Source organism: Cetorhinus maximus, chromosome 21 (genome assembly GCF_964194155.1).
Source record: "Cetorhinus maximus chromosome 21, sCetMax3.hap1.1, whole genome shotgun sequence".
In the NCBI taxonomy this organism is placed as follows: domain Eukaryota; kingdom Metazoa; phylum Chordata; class Chondrichthyes; order Lamniformes; family Cetorhinidae; genus Cetorhinus; species Cetorhinus maximus.
The window spans coordinates 2973830-2998280 of NC_135899.1; the positions used below are offsets into that span (position 1 = coordinate 2973830).

Sequence of the window (24451 nt, forward strand, 5' to 3'; positions counted from 1 at the left end):
ATCTATTCCTCTTCCCCCTTTCCGTTCCCTAATTCCCCCCGAAACACTCCCGGGTCTCTGCGGAAATTTCTCCCGCTTTCCAGCGGTTTCTTCGCCGGTCTCGATCCTTCCAGAAGATTCGCCAACTCTCGGCGTCTCGCGGACCCGCCGCGCTCTCATTGGCCGCCGCTTCAGAACCTTCTCCAACATTCGGCGGTGAGGTCACCACACCGCGCGCTGAATCGTCAAGGTCGCCGTCAATCAGACGCTGGGTGACGCCCACTCGGCCGCTCTCAGACTATATAAAAGGACAAGAACTGGAAACCAGAGTTATCATCGCCTGAGAGAAGAAAACATTTGGAAGCTGCATTACTATCAGTGGAAGATTTGACACCAGCATCGAAGAGTGAATTGAATTAACTTTTATCAAGACAGAAGATGCCTGCAGCTAAGGGAACAGCCATTGGCATTGACCTGGGCACCACATACTCCTGTGTGGGGGTCTTCCAACATGGCAAGGTGGAGATCATCGCCAATGACCAGGGCAACCGCACCACCCCCAGCTATGTGGCCTTCAACGACACCGAGAGGCTTCTTGGAGATGCAGCCAAGAACCAGGTGGCCCTGAACCCACCCAACACCGTCTTTGATGCCAAGAGGCTCATCGGGAGGAAGTTTGATGACCCGGTGGTCCAGTCTGATATGAAGCACTGGCCCTTCCAAGTGGTCAGTGATGCAGGAAAGCCCAAAGTGAAGGTTGAGTACAAGGGTGAGGATAAAACGTTCTACCCTGAGGAAATCTCTTCCATGGTGCTGACCAAGATGAAGGAGACGGCTGAAGCTTACCTGGGACACACCGTCACCAATGCTGTTATCACGGTGCCGGCTTACTTCAATGACTCCCAGCGGCAGGCAACCAAAGATGCCGGTGTGATCGCTGGTCTCAATGTCCTCCGTGTCATCAATGAGCCAACAGCAGCTGCCATTGCCTACGGCCTAGACAAGAAGGGTAGAGGAGATCACAATGTTCTCATCTTTGACTTGGGAGGTGGAACCTTTGACGTGTCTGTTCTCTCCATTGACGACGGTATCTTTGAAGTGAAATCGACAGCAGGTGACACCCACTTGGGAGGAGAGGACTTTGATAATCGCATGGTCAATCACTTCATTGAGGAGTTCAAGCGTAAATACAAGAAGGACATCAGTCAAAACAAGAGGGCGGTCAGGAGACTGAGGACAGCCTGCGAGAGAGCAAAGAGAACCCTATCTTCCAGCACCCAAGCCAGTATTGAGATTGACTCTCTGTTTGAAGGCATAGACTTTTACACCTCCATCACCAGGGCTCGGTTTGAGGAGCTAAATTCTGACCTGTTCAGAGGCACTCTGGAACCAGTGGAGAAAGCTCTGAGAGACGCCAAGCTGGACAAATCGCAGATCCATGATGTTGTCTTGGTCGGGGGCTCCACCCGCATCCCCAAGATCCAGAAACTGCTGCAAGATTTCTTCAATGGCAAGGAGCTGAACAAGAGCATCAATCCTGATGAAGCTGTGGCCTATGGAGCGGCTGTTCAAGCGGCTGTTCTGATGGGGGATAAGTCGGAGAATGTTCAGGATTTACTTCTCCTGGATGTCGCTGCCCTGTCTCTGGGTCTGGAGACAGCCGGAGGGGTGATGACTGCACTCATCAAGCGTAACACCACCATTCCCACCAAGCAGACTCAGATCTTCAGCACCTACTCTGATAACCAGCCTGGTGTCCTTATTCAGGTGTATGAAGGAGAGAGGGCCATGACCAAGGACAACAATCTGCTGGGGAAATTTGAATTGAGTGGCATTCCTCCTGCCCCTCGTGGGGTGCCACAGATCGAGGTCACCTTCGATATTGATGCCAACGGCATCCTCAATGTTTCTGCTGTTGACAAGAGCACAGGCAAAACAAACAAAATCACTATCAGCAATGACAAGGGAAGGCTGAGTAAGGAGGAAATTGAAAGGATGGTGCAGGATGCAGAAAAGTACAAAACTGAGGATGAAGTCCACCGGCAGAGGATCACATCCAAGAACTCCCTGGAGTCCTACGCCTTCAACATGAAGAGCACAGTGGAGGATGAGAACATGAGAAATAAGATCAGTGAGGTAGATAAGAAGAAAATCATTGACCGGTGTAACCAGGCAATATTGTGGTTGGAGAACAATCAGATGGCAGAGAAGGAAGAATTTGAGTACCAGCTGAGTGAGCTGGAAAAACTCTGTAAACCCATCATTGCCAACCTGTACCAAGGAGGGGCAGCTGCAGCTGGAGGATCTTGCAGAGACCAGGCTGGAAATGCCACAACCACAGGACCGACTGGGGAGGAAGAGGATTAAAACACTGGAAAGAATAAGGATGCACATTGGGAATCTAACACAGATTGTTGGACTCTTCCTCATTGAGCACGAAGATTTATTTCGTATTTCTGACTGACAGTGGAGGACTTTACTGGACTAGATGCTGCCAGGTCTACACTGACTGTAATAGAAGGTGTGATGACAGTGCTGCTCTGTAAACTCTCTTCAGCCTGTGGTTTAACTGATTGTTTTGATAAATTAATTTGCTGAATCCTATTGAGGACGATCAGTGTAGTTGGCATCTAGTTATACTTGTTTTCTATGGAACTGTCCTTAATGTACAGGTTAAACTTTTTATTTATACTTGTTCACAGCTGGACTGAATTTTTGTAATCAAATAAATGTCCTATTTACTGAATTGTTTATTTGTGGTGATTTTGGATATGAATACACTTTTGAATTTGTGCTTTGAAATATTCATTTATCTGTATTTTTCCACTGCCAACTTATTTCCCATACAATTTTGACACCATTCCCACGGGTTATTTAAATTCCGATTCAATCACCAACAAGATTTGCATATCATGTAGCTCCTTTTCACAAGTTAAACATTTGAAATGCTTAACTTCCAATGAAAAACGATTTCTGAAGTGAAGTCAATTAATTAAAAATAAAATGAGCAGAACTTTAAAAAACTCTGGTTACAAAGCAAATTTTCATTTAACTCCTTCATGGGATGAGGGCCTCATGGCTTGGCCAGACTTCATTACCCATCCCTAATTACCCTTGAGGAATTGCCTTCTTGAACCACTGCAGTCTATATCACAATATACTGTCAATTAAATGATTACATTCAGGGAGGAGGGAAAAAAACAATCTCTGTTGCAAGTTTTAAGAAAGCTACAAGCCCCGCAAGTCTAAGTGTACTATCTTCAACTACAAAGTCATCACATGCTAGACTGGATCTCGCTCTCCAGTCCATGCATTTCCACAGTGCCATTGTGTCTTGCTGCCTGTATCTTAACCTGACTGTGAAGTGCCTTGGCATGTTTAACTATTTTATAGGTACTTTATGCATAGAAGTTGTTGCTGCTCTAGTCAGAAATATAATACACGGGTAGACATGCCATTGACACTTTCTGTTCTGTCTGCTGCTCAGATATAAACCAAATCAAACCGGCTGAATAAATCAAAGTCTCAAAGTTAAATATTTATCCAATTTCTTCCACCTCTCCGAATAATTATTAGGTATGGTGTTGCTCAACAGCCATAAGCATTACCTGTCTTGTGAAGATGTTCTGCCCCCTATTAAAACATTCCCTATTCTGTTCCTGCTAAAAGATGGACTGGACTGTGACTCAGATGACACCAGTGCAGAAAGTTCAAGAGCAAAGAAGCAGCAGTTTTCATGCCAGGACAGTAGGTGGCAATGTTGCACACTTCAACTGTTAGCCAAGTGCACTCGACGCCAGGTACATAGGAAATACGAGCAGGAGTGGGCCATTCACCCCCGTGAACCTTCCATGCCTGTCAATTCGATCAAAGCTGATCTTCTACCTCAACATCACTTTCCCACATTCTCCCCACATCCCTTCATGTCTTTCAAATCTACAAATCTATCAATCTCTCTCTTGAACACACTCAACAGCCTCCGGAGCCAATAAGAGTTAATAAGACAAACCAAGTACCCAATATATACGGTGATTTCAACAACACAACAAGACACCAAGAGACTTCTGGAGCCAGAAGCTATCATGGGATTCCCTCCGGATGCCTCTCCACTTCGTTTAAGACGCTGCTCAATCCTTACCTCCGACAACATATCTGTTCGTACAGCCAGGACATTCTTCGATCTGAACGCTAAACCTAAGTGAGATTCTCAAGAAGATCTGGAGTTCAAACTCCACTCCAGACTTTTGAACCCATAATGTCGGCTAACACACCCAATGCAGCACTGAGTCAGTGCAGCTATGGCAGATGTGCCGGCTTTCCTTTGTGATGGCTCTAAGTTCAAATGTTTTAATCCTTGGCCAGACCCTGGGTTGTGGGGGTAGATCAGCTTGGAGACCAATAGCGTTTTATTTAAAGTTCAAGATTCTAGACGCTTACTAAGTGAATAAAGCCACAGGTTCAACGGGTTTGGAACAAACAAATAAACTTTACAAGTTCAGGAAGATAAAACGATTTAAAATATTCATTTCGTACTCTAATATTCAGGGTAAGTATCAGGTAAATGTAAATTAACAGGCGAATTATGGTCAGACATACCACATTATTCAATAAATCACAGAGGCAGCCAAAATTGATTCCATGCATTTCTCAGCAACCCACCCAGATATTTGTCAAATTGTGAACAACCAATCTCACTGAAACCTTGTCTTTCCCCCAAGTGTTTCCAAATCCACATCTGAAGATCTGCCTTGGAATTCTCTCCAAGAAGTCACTCCAACTCAGACGGCTTCAATGGCCTACCTTGCAGGGTTTCAACCTCACCTTCTGAGGTTATTTCCTCATACCTTCCCAAGTACACTCAAACACTAGCTCACGAGCATAATTTCAGCTCTTCGGTCATGCCAAGCACCTTATCGTCCAAAGGAGTACTTCTGGCCCATAGCAGAGAGTCACCAACCTACGGCAGCCTTCATGGATCTTCCAGGGTACAATTAGACCAACCGTGATTTTACTGAATAGCGGAGCAAGCATGATAGGCCGAGAGGCCTGCTTCTGCTTCTAGTGCGTATGTTTGTATTTTAAGTGTGAGCCTGGATGAATGCAAATTCTTTCTTTTTCTTGTCCAGTGAGATTAGGGGTTCTGCATCATCCAAACAGTCATCGTTAGCCAAAGTGAAACAATTATGTCAACCTCCAAGTCACACACCATTCTGACATGGAAATATCACACTGTTCCTTCTCTCTATCTGGGTCAGAATCCTGGAAATCCCTTCCTAACAGCACAGTGGGTACACCTACTCCATATGGACTGCAGCTGTTTAAGATGGCTTGACACCACCACTTTCTCAGGGGCGGTTGGGTATGGTAATAAGTAAGACATTTCTAGTAATGTGCATCTCACATGCACGAACAGTAAAAAAAGTGAAGTACCATAGAATACCCTGAATAATCAAGAATAACCATGTCTGGCATTCATTGCTGTGTAATCTTGTGATTTCCAATGCAAATATGCGCCCAACGGGCTTATGCAGCGATCCCTGCCATCAGCAGCCACAAATTCTAATCATATTTTGTCTGGAATTTAATAATACACCCCAATGAGTTTTGCAGCAGTGTATTGAAGCAAAATTAAACATCCAGCCACCTAAGATGATATAATAGAAGATTGCCAAAAGCTTGGCCACAGATGGGGTTATAAAATGATGGTCATAAAGGAGACGTGTAGGGAGGTAATTTCAGAGATTGGGACTTAGGCTGCTGAAGTAGCAGCCACCAATATTAGAGCAATTAAGATCACGAAGGCCTAAGAAAGGAGAATCAGAGGAGCTCAGTTATCTCAGATGGTTATGTGGCTGGAGGAGATTGGTAATATAGGGAGAATCAAGGTAGAGGAGGCATTTGAAAACGAGTTTGAGATTTTTAAAATCGAGATGTCACCTGAGCAAGAGCCAATGTAGCTCAGTGAGCAGAACAATGGTAGGGGAACAGAACTTGCTGAAAGTTCAGACAGGAGCAGAGTTTCATATCATCTCAAGTTTTCAACCTGGAAAATGTGGGATGTCAGCCAGGTTTGCAGTGGAGTAGTTAAGTCTAGAAGCAGCAAAGACATGAATGAAGAAACCTGTCTCATGGACGAAGTTGGGACATGTTATGAATTAGGAAATAGGCCATACGAACATATGCCACACAAGCAGGAGGCCATCCAGCCCTTCGAGGCTGCTCCGCCATTCAATAAGATCATGGCTCATCTTTAATTCAATGTGGAATGTCGAATTCCACATTCCCACCTCCCCCCGATAACCTTTGATTCCCTTGCCTAATAGAATTCATTTACCTCTGCCTTAAAAATATTCTGTCACGCCGCTTCTACCGCCTTTAGAGGCACAGAGTTCCAAAGTCACAGTTCCAAAGTCACACAACCCTCTGAGACAAAATTATTTCTCATTATCTCTGTACTAAAACGGCAACCCCTAATTTTAAATAATGACCCTAATTTTGGTCTCACCCACAAGAGGAACGTTTTCTCCTTGTCCACCTTGTCAATACCGTTCAGGATCTTATGTACTTCAATCCAATCACCCCTCACTCTCCAAACTCCAGTGGAAACTAGCCCAGACTGTCTAACCTTTCCTCATAAGACAACCTGCTCATTCCAGCTATCAATCTAGTAAGCCACCTCTGAACTGCCTCCAACACATTTACATCCTTCCTTAAATTAGGCGACCAAAACTGCACACAACATTCAACGTGTTCTCATCAATGCCCTGTATAACTGAAGCATAACATCCTTATTTTTACGTTCAATTCCTTTTCATCATGAAGGATAGTATTCTGTTTCCCTTCTTAATTAATTGCTGTACCTGCATACTAACTTTGGGTGACTTGTGCACTAAAACACCCTGATCCCTCTGCACCTCAGAATTCTCATCTTAGTGATAGGCAACATGTGGTCAGAGCTACATCTTGGGGTGAAGTTTGACACGAAGGTTGCAAACTGCCTGGTATGGTCTAACACAGTTGCCATGGAGAGGTCAAGGGGTTTCGGATGAGAGCAGCTAGAGTTCCTAACTGTACAAGATGTCTTGTCTCCAATGACACCCACACTCACCATCAGCCAGGCAACACTTCCACCCTCAGAGCCCATCATCTTCCCAGGGCAAAATGGAAAACAATAAGGATTCATGATTCATGACTTGCTTCGAAATACCCTTTAGCCCCAACTACAATAAATGTAGAACAAACGTGCTCAAAGAAGATAAAAAGCTTTTCCAAAACTCCGCGTTTATTTTTCCTCCCACCTATTGCTTACAGCAGTGTCCAGGAGATTTATCCTCAACGGCTGGAGACTCCCGGGCAATCCGGGAGGATTGGCAACCGCCTCATTGGTGCTGACCAACAATCTCCTCTTGGTTTTGTTCCTCCTTCCCGAATTCAGACAGCCCCAACTGATCAGAATCTATTCCTCTTCCCCCTTTCCGTTCCCTAATTCCCCCCGAAACACTCCCGGGTCTCTGCGGAAATTTCTCCCGCTTTCCAGCGGTTTCTTCGCCGGTCTCGATCCTTCCAGAAGATTCGCCAACTCTCGGCGTCCCGCGGACCCGCCGCGCTCTCATTGGCCGCCGCTTCAGAACCTTCTCCAACATTCGGCGGTGAGGTCACCACACCGCGCGCTGAATCGTCAAGGTCGCCGTCAATCAGACGCTGGGTGACGCCCACTCGGCCGCTCTCAGACTATATAAAAGGACAAGAACTGGAAACCAGAGTTATCATCGCCTGAGAGAAGAAAACATTTGGAAGCTGCATTACTATCAGTGGAAGATTTGACACCAGCATCGAAGAGTGAATTGAATTAACTTTTATCAAGACAGAAGATGCCTGCAGCTAAGGGAACAGCCATTGGCATTGACCTGGGCACCACATACTCCTGTGTGGGGGTCTTCCAACATGGCAAGGTGGAGATCATCGCCAATGACCAGGGCAACCGCACCACCCCCAGCTATGTGGCCTTCAACGACACCGAGAGGCTTCTTGGAGATGCAGCCAAGAACCAGGTGGCCCTGAACCCACCCAACACCGTCTTTGATGCCAAGAGGCTCATCGGGAGGAAGTTTGATGACCCGGTGGTCCAGTCTGATATGAAGCACTGGCCCTTCCAAGTGGTCAGTGATGCAGGAAAGCCCAAAGTGAAGGTTGAGTACAAGGGTGAGGATAAAACGTTCTACCCTGAGGAAATCTCTTCCATGGTGCTGACCAAGATGAAGGAGACGGCTGAAGCTTACCTGGGACACACCGTCACCAATGCTGTTATCACGGTGCCGGCTTACTTCAATGACTCCCAGCGGCAGGCAACCAAAGATGCCGGTGTGATCGCTGGTCTCAATGTCCTCCGTGTCATCAATGAGCCAACAGCAGCTGCCATTGCCTACGGCCTAGACAAGAAGGGTAGAGGAGATCACAATGTTCTCATCTTTGACTTGGGAGGTGGAACCTTTGACGTGTCTGTTCTCTCCATTGACGACGGTATCTTTGAAGTGAAATCGACAGCAGGTGACACCCACTTGGGAGGAGAGGACTTTGATAATCGCATGGTCAATCACTTCATTGAGGAGTTCAAGCGTAAATACAAGAAGGACATCAGTCAAAACAAGAGGGCGGTCAGGAGACTGAGGACAGCCTGCGAGAGAGCAAAGAGAACCCTATCTTCCAGCACCCAAGCCAGTATTGAGATTGACTCTCTGTTTGAAGGCATAGACTTTTACACCTCCATCACCAGGGCTCGGTTTGAGGAGCTAAATTCTGACCTGTTCAGAGGCACTCTGGAACCAGTGGAGAAAGCTCTGAGAGACGCCAAGCTGGACAAATCGCAGATCCATGATGTTGTCTTGGTCGGGGGCTCCACCCGCATCCCCAAGATCCAGAAACTGCTGCAAGATTTCTTCAATGGCAAGGAGCTGAACAAGAGCATCAATCCTGATGAAGCTGTGGCCTATGGAGCGGCTGTTCAAGCGGCTGTTCTGATGGGGGATAAGTCGGAGAATGTTCAGGATTTACTTCTCCTGGATGTCGCTGCCCTGTCTCTGGGTCTGGAGACAGCCGGAGGGGTGATGACTGCACTCATCAAGCGTAACACCACCATTCCCACCAAGCAGACTCAGATCTTCAGCACCTACTCTGATAACCAGCCTGGTGTCCTTATTCAGGTGTATGAAGGAGAGAGGGCCATGACCAAGGACAACAATCTGCTGGGGAAATTTGAATTGAGTGGCATTCCTCCTGCCCCTCGTGGGGTGCCACAGATCGAGGTCACCTTCGATATTGATGCCAACGGCATCCTCAATGTTTCTGCTGTTGACAAGAGCACAGGCAAAACAAACAAAATCACTATCAGCAATGACAAGGGAAGGCTGAGTAAGGAGGAAATTGAAAGGATGGTGCAGGATGCAGAAAAGTACAAAACTGAGGATGAAGTCCACCGGCAGAGGATCGCAGCCAAGAACTCCCTGGAGTCCTACGCCTTCAACATGAAGAGCGCAGTGGAGGATGAGAACGTGAAAAATAAGATCAGTGAGGCAGATAAGAAGAAAATCATTGACCAGTGTAACCAGGCAATATTGTGGTTGGAGAACAATCAGATGGCAGAGAAGGAAGAATTTGAGTACCAGCTGAGTGCACTGGAAAAACTCTGTAAACCCATCATTGCCAACCTGTACCAAGGAGGGGCAGCTGCAGCTGGAGGATCTTGCAGAGCCCAGGCTGGAAATGCCACATCCACAGGACCAACTGTGGAGGAAGAGGATTAAAACACTGGAAAGAATAAGGATGCACATTGGGAATCTGATGCAGATTGTTGGACTCTTCCTCATTGAGCACGAAGATTTATTTTGTATTTCTGACTGACAGTGGAGGACTTTACTGGACTAGATGCTGCCAGGTCTACACTGACTGTAATAGAAGGTATGATGACAGTGCTGCTCTGTAAACTCTCTTCAGCCTGTGGCTTAACTGCTTGTTTTGATAAATTAATTTGTTGAATCCAATTGAAGAGGATCAGTGTAGTTGGCATCCAGTTATACTTGTTTTCTATGGAACTGTCCTTAATGTACAGGTTGAAGTTTATTTATACTTGTTCACAGCTGGACTGAATTTTTGTAATCAAATAAATGTCCTATTTACTGAATTGTTTATTTGTGGTGATTTTGGACATGAATACACTTTTGAATTTGTGCTTTGAAATATTCATTTATCTGTATTTTTCCACTGTCAACTTATTTCCCATATAATTTTGACACCATTCCCACGGGTTATTTAAATTCCGATTCAATCACCAACAAGATTTGCATATCATGTAGCTCCTTTTCACAAGTTAAACATTTGAAATGCTTAACTTCCAATGAAAAACGATTTCTGAAGTGAAGTCAATTAATTAAAAATAAAATGAGCAGAACTTTAAAAAACTCTGGTTACAAAGCAAATTTTCATTTAACTCATTCATGGGATGAGGGCCTCATGGCTTGGCCAGACTTCATTAGCCATCCCTAATAACCCTTGAGGAATTGCCTTCTTGAACCACTGCAGTCCATATCACAATATACTGTCAATTAAATGTTTACATTCAGGGAGGAGGGAAAAAAACAATCTCTGTTGCAAGTTTTAGGAAAGTTACAATCCCTGCAAGTCTAAGTGTACTGTCTTCAACTACAAAGTCATCACGTGCTAGACTGGATCTCGCTTTCCAGTCCATGCATTTCCACAGTGCCATTGTGTTTTGCTGCCTGTATCTTAACCTGACTATGAAGTGCCTTGGGATGTTTAACTATTTTACAGGTACTTTATGAAGAGAAGTTGTTGTTGCTCTAGTCAGAAATATAATACACGTGTAGACACGCCATTGACATTTTCTGTGCTGTCTGCTGCTTAGAGATAAACCAAATCAAACCGGCTGAACAAATCAAAGTCTCAAAGTTAAATATTTATCCAATTTCTTCCACCTCTCCGAATAATTATTAGATATGGTGTTGCTCAACAGCCATAAGCATTACCTGTCTTGTGAAGATGTTCTGCCCCCATTAAAACATTCCCTATTCTGTTCCTGCTAAAAGATGGACTGGACTGTGACTCAGATCACGCCAGTGCAGAAAGTTCAAGAGCAAAGAAGCAGCAGTTTTCATGCCAGGACAGTAGGTGGCAATGTTGCACACTTCAACTGTTAGCCAAGTGCACTCAACGCCAGGTACATAGGAAATACGAGCAGGAGTGGGCCATTCACCTCCGTGAACCTTCCATGCCTGTCAATTCGATCAAAGCTGATCTTCTACCTCAACATCACTTTCCCACATTCTCCCCACATCCCTTCATGTCTTTCAAATCTACAAATCTATCAATCTCTCTCTTGAACATACTCAACAGCCTCCGGAGCCAATAAGAGTTAATAAGACAGATCAAATACCCAATATATTCGGTGATTTCAACAACGCAACAAGACACCAAGAGACTTCTGGAGCCAGAAGCTATCATGGGATTCCCTCCGGATGCCTCTCCACTTCGTTTAAGACGCTGCTCAATCCTTACCGCCGACAACATATCTGTTCGTACAGCCAGGACAGTGTTCGATCTGAACGCTAAACCTAAGTGAGAATCTCAAGAAGATCTGGAGTTCAAACTCCACTCCAGACTTTTGAACCCATAATGTCAGCTAACACACCCAATGCAGCACTGAGGCAGTGCAGCTATGGCAGATGTGCCGGCTTTCCATTGTGATGGCTCTAAGTTCAACTGTTTTAATCCTTGGCCAGACCTTGGGTTGTGGGGGTAGATCAGGTTGGAGACCAATAGCGTTTTACTTAAAGTAGATAAAGTTCAAGATTCTAGACGCTTACTAAGTGAATAAAGCAACAGGTTCAACGGGTTTGGAACAAACAAATAAACTTTACAAGTTCAGGAAGATCAAACGATCTAAAATATCCATTTCGTACTCTAATATTCAGGGTAAGTATCAGGTACATGTGAATTAACAGGGGAATTATGGTCAGACACACCACATTATTCAATAAATCACAGAGACAGCCAAAATTGATTCCATGCATTTCTCAGCAACCCACCCAGATATTTGTCAAATTGTGAACAACCAATCTCACTGAAACCTTGTCTTTCCCCCAAGTGTTTCCAAATCCACATCTGAAGATCTGCCTTGGAATTCTCTCCAAGAAGTCGCTCCAACTCAGACGGCTTCAATGGCCTACCTTGCAGGGTTTCAACCTCACCTTCTGAGGTTATTTCCTCATACATTCCCAAGTACACTCAAACACTAGCTCATGAGCATAATTTCAACTCTTCGGTCATGCCAAGCACCCTATCGTCCAAAGGAGTACTTCTGCCCCACTGGCCCACAGCAGAGAATCACCAACCTTCGGCAGCCTTCATGGATCTTCCAGGATTCCCTTGAGCCCACTTCACTTAACGTCTGCTCACTTCACCTCTTTTCATGTCTTTTAACTAAACTGGGACCTCATCCTGTCCCTCTCTTCTCATTTACCTCTGGGATATTTCCTGGCTGAAGAAAAAAACTGACTCCAACTGACTGTTCAAAAAATGCTTTCACTGACACTTCGACTGATATGGTTGGTCAAGCGGGTTCCACCCTTGTTAGTAGGCAGGAACAAAGGTAACAAGCATTGGGACATCCTGTACTTTCAATGTTAAAATCTCCGCAGACTGTGACCTTACATAGCAAATAGAATACATGGATTTCATAACACAACGAAGAGCAGGACTGATCTCTGGGAGTCCTGGCAAATATTTAGCCCTCAACCAACATCACAAAATCATCTTGTTGTTTGATGCCAAGCCACATCAATAGATATTAGGACAGATCAGCAAAGGCTTGTGCATGTGACTTAAATAGAGAGGAAACAAGGCAATGAGGTTTAGGGAGGGATTTCCTAGATCTGAAGGACAAGACAGCCAAAGGCACGTCAGTCAGTGGTGCAATGAAGAAGATCTGGGTTTCATAAGATGTCAGAATTGGAGCTGCAATGAGATCTTGGAGTGTTGTAGAGCTCGATGAAGTTACAGGAATAGGGAGAGGCAAGGCCATGGAAGATTACAAAGATAAGAATGAGAATAATAAACTTAAGGCCTGGTGTTCTAGAAGCTCATGTGGGCCAGTGAACTCAGGGATGATGAGTGAAAGGGTTTACTGTGTACAGCATTGGTCTCCTTATTTAAGGAAAGATGTAAATGCATTAGAAGCAGCTCAGAGGTTTACGATGCCAATACCAGGAATGGGCAGGTTGTCTTATGAAGAATGGCTGGAGAGGTTAGGCTTGTATGCACTAGAGCTTAGAAGAGTAAGAGGTGACTTGATTGAAACCTTTAAGATCCTGAGGGGACTTGACAAGGTGGATGTAGATACGGTGTTTCCTCTTGTGGGAGAATCTAGAACCATGAGTCACGGTTTAAAAATAAGGGCATGCCCATTTAAGACAGAGATGAGGAAAATGTTTTTCTCTCAGAGGGTCATAATTCTTTAGGACTCTCTTCCTCAAAAGGCAGTGGAACAGGGTCTTGAATATTTTTAAGGCAGAGCTAGGTAGATTCTTGATTAACTTGTGGGGGTGAAAGGTTATTGAGAGGAGCCACGAGGGTACAATTAGACCAACCGTGATTTTATTGAATAGCGGAGCACGCATGATAGGCCGAGGGGCCTGCTTCTGCTCCTAGTTCGTATGTTTGTATGTTAAGCTTGAGCCTGGATGAATGCAACTTCTTTCTTTTTCTTCTCCAGTGAGATTAGGTGTTCTGCATCATCCAAACAGTCATTGTTAGCCAAAGTGAAACATTGTATGTCAACCTCCAAGTCACACACCATTCTGATATGGAAATATCACACCATTCCTTCTCTCTCTCTGGGTCAGAGTCCCGGAAATCCCTTCCTAACAGCACAGTGGGTACACCTACTCCATATGGACTGCAGCTGTTTAAGATGGCTTGACACCACCACTTTCTCAGGGGCGGTTGAGTATGGTAATAAATAAGACATTGCTAGTAATGTGCATCTCACATGCACGAACAGTAAAAAAAGTGAAAGTACCATAGGATACCCTCGATAATCAAGAATAACCATGTCTGGCATTGATTGCTGTCTAATCTTGTGATTTCCAATGCAAATATGCGCCCGACGGGCTTATGCAGCCTCCCCTGCCATCAGCAGCCACAAATTCTAATCATATTTTGTCTGGAATTTAATAATACACCCCAATGAGTTTTGCAGCAGTGTATTGAAGCAAAATTAAACATCCAGCCACCTAAGATGATATAATAGAAGATTGCCAAAAGCTTGGCCACAGATGGGGTTATAAAATGATGGTCATAAAGGAGAAACCTGGAGACGTGTAGGGAGGTAATTTCAGAGATTGGGGCTTAGGCTGCTGAAACTCTTTCGAGTTATCAACAGTCACAGATTGCAACTCTTTCGAGTACAATCACAGTTCTTGGTTTTTCCGGGAGTGGGACATGAAGTAGCAGCCACCAATATTGGAGCAATTAAGATCATGAAGGCTTAAGAAAGGAGAATCAGAGCAGCTCAGTTATCTCAGATAGTTATGTGGCTGGAGGAGATTGGTAATATAGGGAGAATCAAGGTAGAGGAGGCATTTGAAAACGAGTTTGAGATTTTTAAAATTGAGATTTCACCTGAACAGGAGCCAATGTAGCTCAGTGAGCAGAGGAGTGATAGGGGAACAGAACTTGATGAGAGTTAAGAGACGAGCAGAGTTTTGTATTATCTCAAGTTTTCAGCCTGTAAAATGTGGGATGTCAGCCAGATTTGCAGTAGAGTAGTTAAGTCTAGAAGTAGCAAAGACATGAATGAAGAAACCTGCCTCACGGACAAAGTTGGGACATGTTATGAATTAGGAAATAGGCCATACGAACATACGCCACACAAGCAGGAGGCCATCCAGCCCTTCGAGGCTGCTCCGCCATTCAATAAGATCATGGCTCATCTTTAATACAATGTGGAATACAACGAGTGGTAATGACCTGGAACTCGCTACCCACAAAACTGGTGGAGTGGAAACAATCAATGATTTTGAAAGGAATTTGGATGGGCGCTGGAAGGAAATAAGTCATCAGGGCTTCAGGGACCGAGCAGAGGATTGAGGCTGACTGGTTGGCTCCGCAGAGAACTGGCATGGACTCGATGGGCAGAATGGCATCCTTCTGTAGCCATAAATGACTCTGTGGCTCTGTGGTCAGAAATAGCATACACATGCAGGCACACCATTGGCACATGATCATACACCAAGAGATTAAATCAGACCAAAACAGGCGAACAAAAACCTATGGTAAATATCTACCCAATTATCTATTAGGGGGAGAAGGTGCAGAAGTGGTAATGTCACTGGCCTACTGATCCAGTGACATTACTCCTTCGTCAGGCTAATGCTCTGAGGACTTAGATTCAAATTCCACCACAACAGTCGGTGGAATTTGGATTCAATGTACCCGGAGTTGAAAGCTAGTCTCAGTCATAATGCCATGAAACTACCATCGATTGTTGTAAAAACCCACCTGGTTCACTAATCTCCTTTAGGGAAGGAAATCTGCCCTCCTTACCCTGTCTGTCCTACATGTGACTCTAGACCCACAGCAATGTGGTTTCTTAACTGGCCCCTGCAATGGCCTAGCAAGTCATTCAGTTCAAGGGCAATTAGGGATGAGCAACAAATGCTGATCTTGCTCATGACACCCACATCCCACGTAAGAATTTAAATAATTACATTGACTCCACAAGTAACCTCTGGGTTAGTCGAGTACAGCAGCTGTACAGGGCCTTGGTGAGACCACACTTGGAGTATTGTGTGCAGTTTTGGTCTCCTTACCTAAGAAAGGATATACTTGCTCCAGAGGGAGTGCAGTGAAGGTTCACCAGATTGATTCCTGGGATGGCAGGATTGTCATATGGGGAGAGATTGGGTTGACTCAGACTGTATTCACTGGAGTTTAGAAAAATGATGGGAGAATCTCATTGAAGCATATAAAATTCAGACAGAGGTGGATAGACTGGATGCAGGGATGATGTTTCCTCTGGCTGGTGGGATCTAGAACAAGGGGTCACAATCTCAGGGTGGACCATTTAGGACTGAGATGAGGAGAAACATCTTCACTCAGAGGGTGGTGAATCTGTGGAATTCTCTACCACAGATGCTGTGGAGGCCAATTCACTGAGTATATTTAAGAAGGAAATAGATTGGTTTCTAGACTCTAGAGGCACCAAGGGGTATGGGGAAGAGAGGAGTATGGCGTTGAGGAAGAGGATTGTATTGAATGGCGGAGCAGGCTCAAGGGGCCGAATGACCTACTCCTCCCCCTATATTCTGTTTCTATGTTTAGTTATTCTTAATCAGCCAGGAGCATGGCCTGTCCTGTGAGCCTGCTCTGCTTCCTATTATGACAGTAGTTCATGCTTGTTCCTGTCAAATGCAGGCTGAATGGTCGCGCTTATGACACAGCAAACCAACAAGTTCGTGAAGCATCAGTTCCCCTGTTCTAACAACAGGTGAGCAAATATTCACCACATATCCAATGTCAGGATGACATAAAGCAATTACAAAGCCTGAAAGCTGATTCAACTTCAAAAGCACAACACGACGCCTGGAGACTTCTGAAGCCAGGCTGTAAGCAGAAACTATGGAATTCCCTCTTTAAACCTCTCTACCTTTAAACAACTTAAAACCTACGTTGAACATGATGCTCAGCAGGGGAAGCCTTTGACCTGCACACTCAAACTTAGCTCAGTAGTAGCCTCTAATTCAGGAAGTTCCTGGATTCAACTAGGCCCACTCCAGGGACTTGAACCCATAGTCTAGGCTGGCTTTCCCCATACAGCCCTGAGGGTGTGTTGTACTGTTGGGGGTGCTATTCTTGGCATGAGATGTTAAAACAAAGCCCTGCTTGCCCTCCTCACCTGGATTAAGGGATCCTCTGACACTATTTCAAAGAGTTCTCCCCGTCCTGACCAAAAACTTATCCCTCAACCAACAGCATTTCAAAAAGAGACTATCTGCTCATTATCTCATTGCAGTTAGTGTGATCTTACTGTGTGCAAATTGGTGCTGAATTTGCATACATTGCAACACACTTTAAAGAAGGCCGGAATTTTCCATCCCCGTTGGTGTCAGGTGTCATGGTGGGCATAAGCGGTCAATACGGCTGGAAGACCAAAAATTGGCTTCACAACGTTGTGAAACCAGTTTGCAGTCGTCTGCTCCAACGATCAATGGCGGGCTGCGTTTCACGCCACTGGACATCGGGAATGTCATTTCAATTATATTTATATCATTATAAGCCCTGCTTTCCGGAATCACCCCCAACGCTGGATCATTTGGGAACGTCGGCGTCATTTTACACCAACGTGTTTCACAACAGCATTTAAAAGGCGTGTACCTGGTGAGCTGAACTTCGAGGGGAACTTGAAGGTGAGTGTGCACTCGCGATGGTTGCCCATTGGGACTTCAAGATTGAGGTGCCGCGTATTCAGACGAGGGCACAGGCAAGTCGCTTTTACCCGGCTGGCTGACAGTGCGCTGCCAGGGCAAGGGCTACACTGTGGTTGGGGCAAATTGGGCGGGGCAAGGCAGCATGCTGTGAGATGTGTTGGGGGTGGCCAGGGCTGCACTGCACCTGAGATGAGTTGTGGGGGCAAGGCAGCCCAGTCTGATGGTAGTACACAAGCACATGCGGGAGTGGGGGACAGTGGTGGAGGGAAGCGACCACACATTAGGGAAACCTTGTGTAAAGTGACCATTCCTCCACAGCTGAGACAGTTCAGGTGCAGCCACAATGATATACATGGAGTTGGGCCTCTAGCTTCTCTGCCCACTCAAGCAATGCAGAGACATGAAAGTGCCATCGAATGCTCCAGAGCTTTTCACCCCCCGGGGATAGACTGCTAACGAATGAGTGTTTTAGTGGGCTGCAGAACAATTGGACATCTGGGCACATTGTACAATCTCCTTGTAAAAGCTGGCTATGGAGCAGTCACTGAAGGCGCTCACAGCCCCTTGCTGTGAATCATCATTCGGGTTTGGACTAGTCTCCCCCAGGGTTCAAGCTAACAGTGCAGCCTTGCAATGTGGGTTAGGAGAATGCCTGCACCTGAGCTGAGAGCACAGCATGCAGTCCAATGGATGAAGCTGCCGCCAATTGGTCAGGTGGAGTGGGGCAGAGGTGGGGGTGGGGTTTCGGGCAGCCACATAGCACACTAGACTCTGGCCATCCAAGTGGTGGCCAGCACTCTCCAGGATGCATTAAGGGGCCTTCAGACTTAAGCAAGAGAGGTTCTTAGTACACCCACTCTCTTTCATCATGCAGGAGTACAACATCAGCAACATTGAGTCTGGTGACCTAGCCGAATGTCTCATGGCTTACAGGGAGTGGGGACCAAAGAGGAAAGTGATGAAAGTGCGTGGCTGAACAGAGGGAGGAGCAGCGCCCTCAGAAGCAGGGGCGGCTGGGGCTCCTGTGCACAATGCTGAAGAGCCAAACCGAGCCATTGTGGGTCGGCGCCTAGCTAGACCCAGGGTCTATAGACGGCATTTGTCATTCCTGCAGATGACCAAGAACCAATGTCGCCAAAGACTGCGCATGTCCAGGGAACTGGTCGGTCGCATCTGCCACTTGCTGCAGGATTTGGAACCATGGGGACATGGAGGGCATCTGCTGCTAGTGGCCGTGAAAGCGACCACAGCACTCAATTTTTACACCCATGGCTCTGTTCAGGGCTCCACAGGTGACTTCTGTCAGATATTGCCAGCCTCCACACACAAATGTATCCACAGAGGTCACAGACACCATATCCGTGTGCAGTTCACCCGGGATCAGGAAAGCCAGGAAGCAAGAGTGCTGGGATGTGTCCGGTGATTGTGAAGGCACACCATCAGTTTACTGGGAAAAGGCCCTGGACTGAGACACCCTTCTTTATCTTATTCATGGACCAAGGTGTCACATCTGAGTGACAGGAACACTGCTCATAAGAACAAGGAGCCCATAGGCAAGGAGACATTCTTGAGAGTTTATTTACGATTGCGAATATTATGTACAACTGATTAACACCCATGCCCAGGCAGTGCAACTACACCTTCTTATTAGCACCCTCGCCTTTGAATCAGAAGGTTGTGGGTTCATGTCCCACTCCCGGAAACCAAGAACTGTGAATGTACTCAAAAGAGTTACAATCTGTGACTGTTGATAACCCGAAAGAGTTTAATGGCAACTAATGAGGTGTCAGCTGTGGCTCAGTTCATAGCACTCTCGCCTTTGAATCAGAAGGTTGTGGGTTCATGTCCCACTCCCGGAAACCAAGAACTGTGAATGTACTCAAAAGAGTTACAATCTGTGACTGTTGATAACTCGAAAGAGTTTAATGGCAACTATTGAGGTGTCAGCTGTGGCTCAGTTCATAGCACCCTCGCCTTTGAATCAGAAGGTTGTGGGTTCATGTCCCACTCCCGGAAACCAAGAACTGTGAATGTACTCGAAAGAGTTACAATCTGTGACTGTTGATAACCCGAAAGAGTTTAATGGCAACTATTGAGGTGTCAGCTGTGGCTCAGTTCATAGCACTCTCGCCTTTGAATCAGAAGGTTGTGGGTTCATGTCCCACTCCCGGAAACCAAGAACTGTGAATGTACTCGAAAGAGTTGAAAAAGACCCTCCCTTTAATGGCAACTATATTGTTAAACAGGTGATGGGTATTTGTACAGTTATAAATGGGGACAACTGGGACACTGGGAGATTGGAGTAATGTTGCCTGAACTAAGTCAATAAACTGGGGAAGAAAGTAACTGTGTCTTGGTTTATAATGCCCCGCAATAATATGAGCCGCCTCAGGGACATGCCCTCCGTGCCATTTGGCACGGCGCGGAGGGGTTTTCTGTACGGACTGCTGCTGCACACCTTTCATTTTCTCGCCCTCATCCGCCGCCCGGACACGCCCTGGCGTGCCTTGTTGCCGTCCGGCGGTGGAGGCCCCCGATGGGAGGCCCTCTACGGAGGTGTTCTCCTGCTTTCTATCGGGGACCTGGGTTGGAGGGTGTTGCATGCAGCAGTCCCCTATAATCGTAAAATGTGTAGGTTCACGGACTCCCAAGACACCTGCTCTTTTTGTGGTCTTGTGGAGTCCGTGGACCACGTTTATATAAGGTGTTATAGGCTGCACTCCCTTTTTAGTTATTTAAAAAACCTTCTGTTGCTGTTTTGTTTGCACTTCAGTCCCATGCTCCTGATCTACGGACACCCGGTGCGGAAGGGGGTCAGGAAGGAGGAGGACCTCCTCGTGAACCTGCTCCTGGGCCTGGCCAGGTTGGCCATTAACAGGTCCAGGCAGCGGGCGATCGAGGGGGGAGTCCCGCCCGATTGTTTGTCCCTCTTCCGCGGCTACGTTCGCGGCCGGGTGTCCCTGGAGAGGGAGCACGCAGTATTTGCCGGCACCATCGAGGCCTTCCATGCCCGGTGGGCGCCGCGGGGACTGGGGTGTTTTGTTGACCCCTTTAATCACATTTTGGTTTAATGTTTGTAAGTTTCCTTTAAACTTTGTCCTTGGTTTTACAGCTGACCTGAATTAGGGGCTGTGCTTGATTTATCCCTTGTTATTGTTCATTTAGTTAATTGTTTTGACTCGAAAAGGGTTACACCTTCTTATTAGCACCCTCGCCTTTGAATCAGAAGGTTGTGGGTTCATGTCGCACTCCCGGAAACCAAGAACTGTGAATGTACTCGAAAGAGTTACATGCGAACTGTTGATAACTCGAAAGAGTTACACCTTCTTATGGCCCTTTTAAATTTTGGTTTAATATTTGAAAGTTTCCTTTGCATTTTTGTCTTTTGTTTTTGCAGTTCCCCTGTAAAGGGGCTGCCTTTTAATTTGTCCCTTAATTTATTAATTTAGTTTATTTGGTTTTGACTCAAAACAAAAGAGCTACATCCTCTTAACCTTCCTGGTTGAGTCCTTGAGGAGAAGGGGAAGCCGGAGTGAGATCGAGCTGCCCCGCACCCCACTCACAGAGACTGTTAGAGGCCAACTATGGCATCAGCGATGGAGTTCAGCCCACGCAGCAGTGCGGGACCGATGTCCTGGACCAAGGTCTCCATGACGGCCACCATCCTACCAGTGTGACCTCAGTGCATTGCAATGCCGGCACTATCACCTCAGCCTGAAGACGGACAGACTCCTCCATCACGCCTTGCAATCTGATGAGTGCAACAGACATCCCTTCCTGATGTTCCCAAGCTTGCCTTTGTAGGTCCAGCAACAGAGGTATGACCAAGTCTAGAAGCTCATCACCTGACTCAGACTCAGCAGATTTCTGGCCTTCAGCAGTCTTCCAAATGCCAGAAACCTGGGAAGTCCCTGTGGCCGCCTACCGTGGATCAGACAGTGCGATGTGCTCACCAGATTGTGACCCCAAGGCTACTGTTACGATCCCAGCTGTTGTTACCCCTGGACAAGCCTGATCCCAGAGCGGAACCCAGTTTGATAGATCTTAACTTTTAATTTGTTTGTTTATATACGTGCAGAGTGGCTACAAAACAGAGTCACCGGAGTCAACTATATTACAATACTTCACCCACAACTAAACCTTTACAGGTATATACAGATTTGTAAGGATAACACAAGTTTCAAAAGCTATCTTATACTCTATTATCCACAATAAGTACACAGTCCATGTAAACCAATAGGCAACCTGTGGTCAGAACACACCACACCTTGAAACCAAGTGGCAGATGTCACCTCAACCAGATGCTATGCTTCACTCCTCAACTTCCCCCAGATGTTTGTCATATTGTGAGCCAACTAGTCTCACTACACTCCGCCTGTCACTTGAGGGTTTCCAATCTCCACTCTCCAAGGACTCGCTTTGGAATCTTCTCCCAAACTGACACTTTCCCTCAGACGCCTTCCGTAAGGGTTCACCTCCAGGGTTTCAAACTCTCCTTATAATGTTCCTCTTCCCTGGGTCACTACATGCATTCAAGCTGTCTTCCATAGCAAAGAGTTAGAGACCTTCAGTTGCCTCTTTCGACCTTCTTGCCTCTTCAAGCTTGAAGCTTTAAACTTGAAGCTTTTCTCTGCCATTCACTTCTAACTTCACTTAACAGGACCTTTTCCCAGGTTCATCTCCTTCCTTTGACTAGAAGATCTCCTTGGGACTTTCTCCTGTTCCACTCCCCGGGGTTCTTGGGGTTTTTCTTTAGTTTGGGACTAGCTATCTGTCCCCTTTGCTTCAGTCTCTCTCTCTGGTAGCTACTTTCAAAACCAACTGAACTCAAACTTCCAAATTCAGCTTCCAAAATCAAACTGTTGTTTCTGTGTGTGTGTGAGTGTGTGTGTCTGTGGGAGGGACCTACCTCTCTGGACCCCTGTTACTAGGCAACAACCCAATTCTTCTACTCTTATTTGATTAAGCTAGCTGCAACTGTCAATAAAAACCTCATTAGAAATGCAAATACCTTTTAAAGTGAAACTAAAATTCAACTTGACCCTTTGTTAACACACAAATACAGAAATACAAATCAAGCTGAAACTTTAAAGCTAAAACTCATTCCCAACACCTAATATTACAAATATAACTTATTTAAACTATCTCTATTTCCTAACATTACTCTAAAGCTAGATCCTACTCTATTGCATGTCTCTGTGCTGGTGGAGGGTGTGGGTACAAAGGTACTTCCAGGGTGGGGGTACAGGGCATGGTGGTGGGCCTCCACTGTATCCAGTAGGCACTCAAGGGAGGTGTCGCTACCTCCCTTTGGCAACCATCAGTTCCCAGCAGCTTCCTATCCCTTGAAGAGTGCTAGCTTTCTGCAGGAGCAGTCTTTAAATAAGGTGCCCAGTTTACTGAAGCCCTAAGGTCACGGCGGGGTGGGAGAATGAGAGGATGCCCCACTAGCCACCCACTGTGTTTCCGGGGAATGCACAATGAATGAGGCGGGAATGGGACGATATGTGGGAAAACCCACCCTTGCAGCCAGTGGGTAAAACATCCTTCTCCCCACCTGCTACTGCACTTAGTGCAAATCTGGGACGATTCCACCTGTAGTAAGACAGAGTTTCCATCCTTTCATGAACTCAGGATATCCCAAAGCGCTGTTCTGCCCAATAATCGCTAAAAAAAAACCCAGCTCATTATCAGGTTGTTTGTGGGATCTTTCTGTGCACAAGTTGGCTGCTGTCTTTCCTACATTACATTGGTGACAACACTACAAAAGGTATTTCATTGGCTGTAATGGGCTGTGACCTAGTACACCAGGGAGAACTCCTGCCCTTCTTCGAAATGTTGCCTGTGGGATCTTTTATGCCCACCTGAAAGGGCATCAGGGCCCTGGTTTGACATCTCTGTTCCGAGATGTTTCCTTCTATCTTGAGCTCTCAGCATGGGACTTGGAGAGTCGACAGACTGTAGACAGACTCTGGTATCTGCTTAACACTTGTTTATAAGTACTACATCTAAAGAGGTTATAGAGTAGGCGTGTTGTTCTTAGACATGGTTTCAGCCTCTCGAGAGTGTAACATGTGACTGACTGGTGTCAGTGGTACATCACCATCTCCATCATACATTAGTATATGCCATCTGTTAAACCTTTATACTGCAATCTCCACTGAAAGATGGATCCAATATTTGTCCCTCAAATGGCATCAGTTAAAAAAAAGAGAATATCCAGTCATTATCACATTTTTGTTTGTGGAGCCTTGCTCTGCAAAAATTGGCTACCACGTTTTTCTGCGTTACAACAGTGACAGCCCTTTTGCCTTGTAAAGTGTTTTGGGATGTCCTAAGATCATGAAGGGTGCTATATAAATGCAGGTTCTTTCACTCCTTTTTCCATCTCCCTAAACAGTTGCAATGAGTAACATTGCACAGATTGTGGGGTAGGGTGTCAGGCAAATGGGCGAGCAGGTAGATTGTCAGGAACGAAGGTGAGGGTGTGCTATGTCAGGTAAGTGGGTGAAGGGGTAGGGTGTGAGGCAAGTTGGTGAGGAGGTAGGGTGTCAGTCGATTGTGTGAGGGAATAGAGTGTCAGGCAAGTGGGTGAGTTGGTAGACAGGCAGGCAAGTTGGTGAGGGGGTAGGGTGACAGACAATAGGGTGAGGGGGTGGTGTGGCAGGCAAGGGGGTGAGGGAGTAGAGTGTCAGGCAAGTGGGCAAGGGGATAGAGTGGCGGGTAAGTGGGTGAGGGGTTAGAGTGCCAGGTAAGTGGGTGAGGGGGTAGGGTGGCAGGTAACATTTTTGCTGCTTCCCTGCTCACATCAGTACTTGGATCCCTCCTGGCTGTCTTCGTATGATCTAGGGTTGACAACCCTCTAGGATTATCCTGGAGTCCCCGGGCATTAAAGGCTTTTTATCATTTCTTTCACGGGATGTAAACATCGCTGGCAAGGTCAGCAATTGTTGTCCATTGCCAATTGCCCTTGC

At 46.1% G+C, this 24451-nt stretch overlaps 2 protein-coding genes across 2 annotated transcripts; both read left to right on the forward strand.

Annotated features, from left to right (window-relative positions):
• The first annotated feature begins 303 nt into the window (after nt 1–303).
• LOC144695566 (heat shock 70 kDa protein 1A-like) lies at nt 304–2725 on the forward strand. The gene has a single exon (XM_078566447.1). It carries the CDS (start codon nt 418–420, stop codon nt 2344–2346), a length of 1929 nt encoding a protein of 642 aa, XP_078422573.1. The 5' UTR covers nt 304–417; the 3' UTR covers nt 2347–2725.
• Nucleotides 2726–7736: 5011 nt separating this feature from the next.
• On the forward strand, nt 7737–10156 carry LOC144695578 (heat shock 70 kDa protein 1A-like). Its single transcript, XM_078566466.1, has one exon. It carries the CDS (start codon nt 7851–7853, stop codon nt 9777–9779), a length of 1929 nt encoding a protein of 642 aa, XP_078422592.1. The 5' UTR covers nt 7737–7850; the 3' UTR covers nt 9780–10156.
• The last annotated feature ends 14295 nt before the right edge of the window (nt 10157–24451 follow it).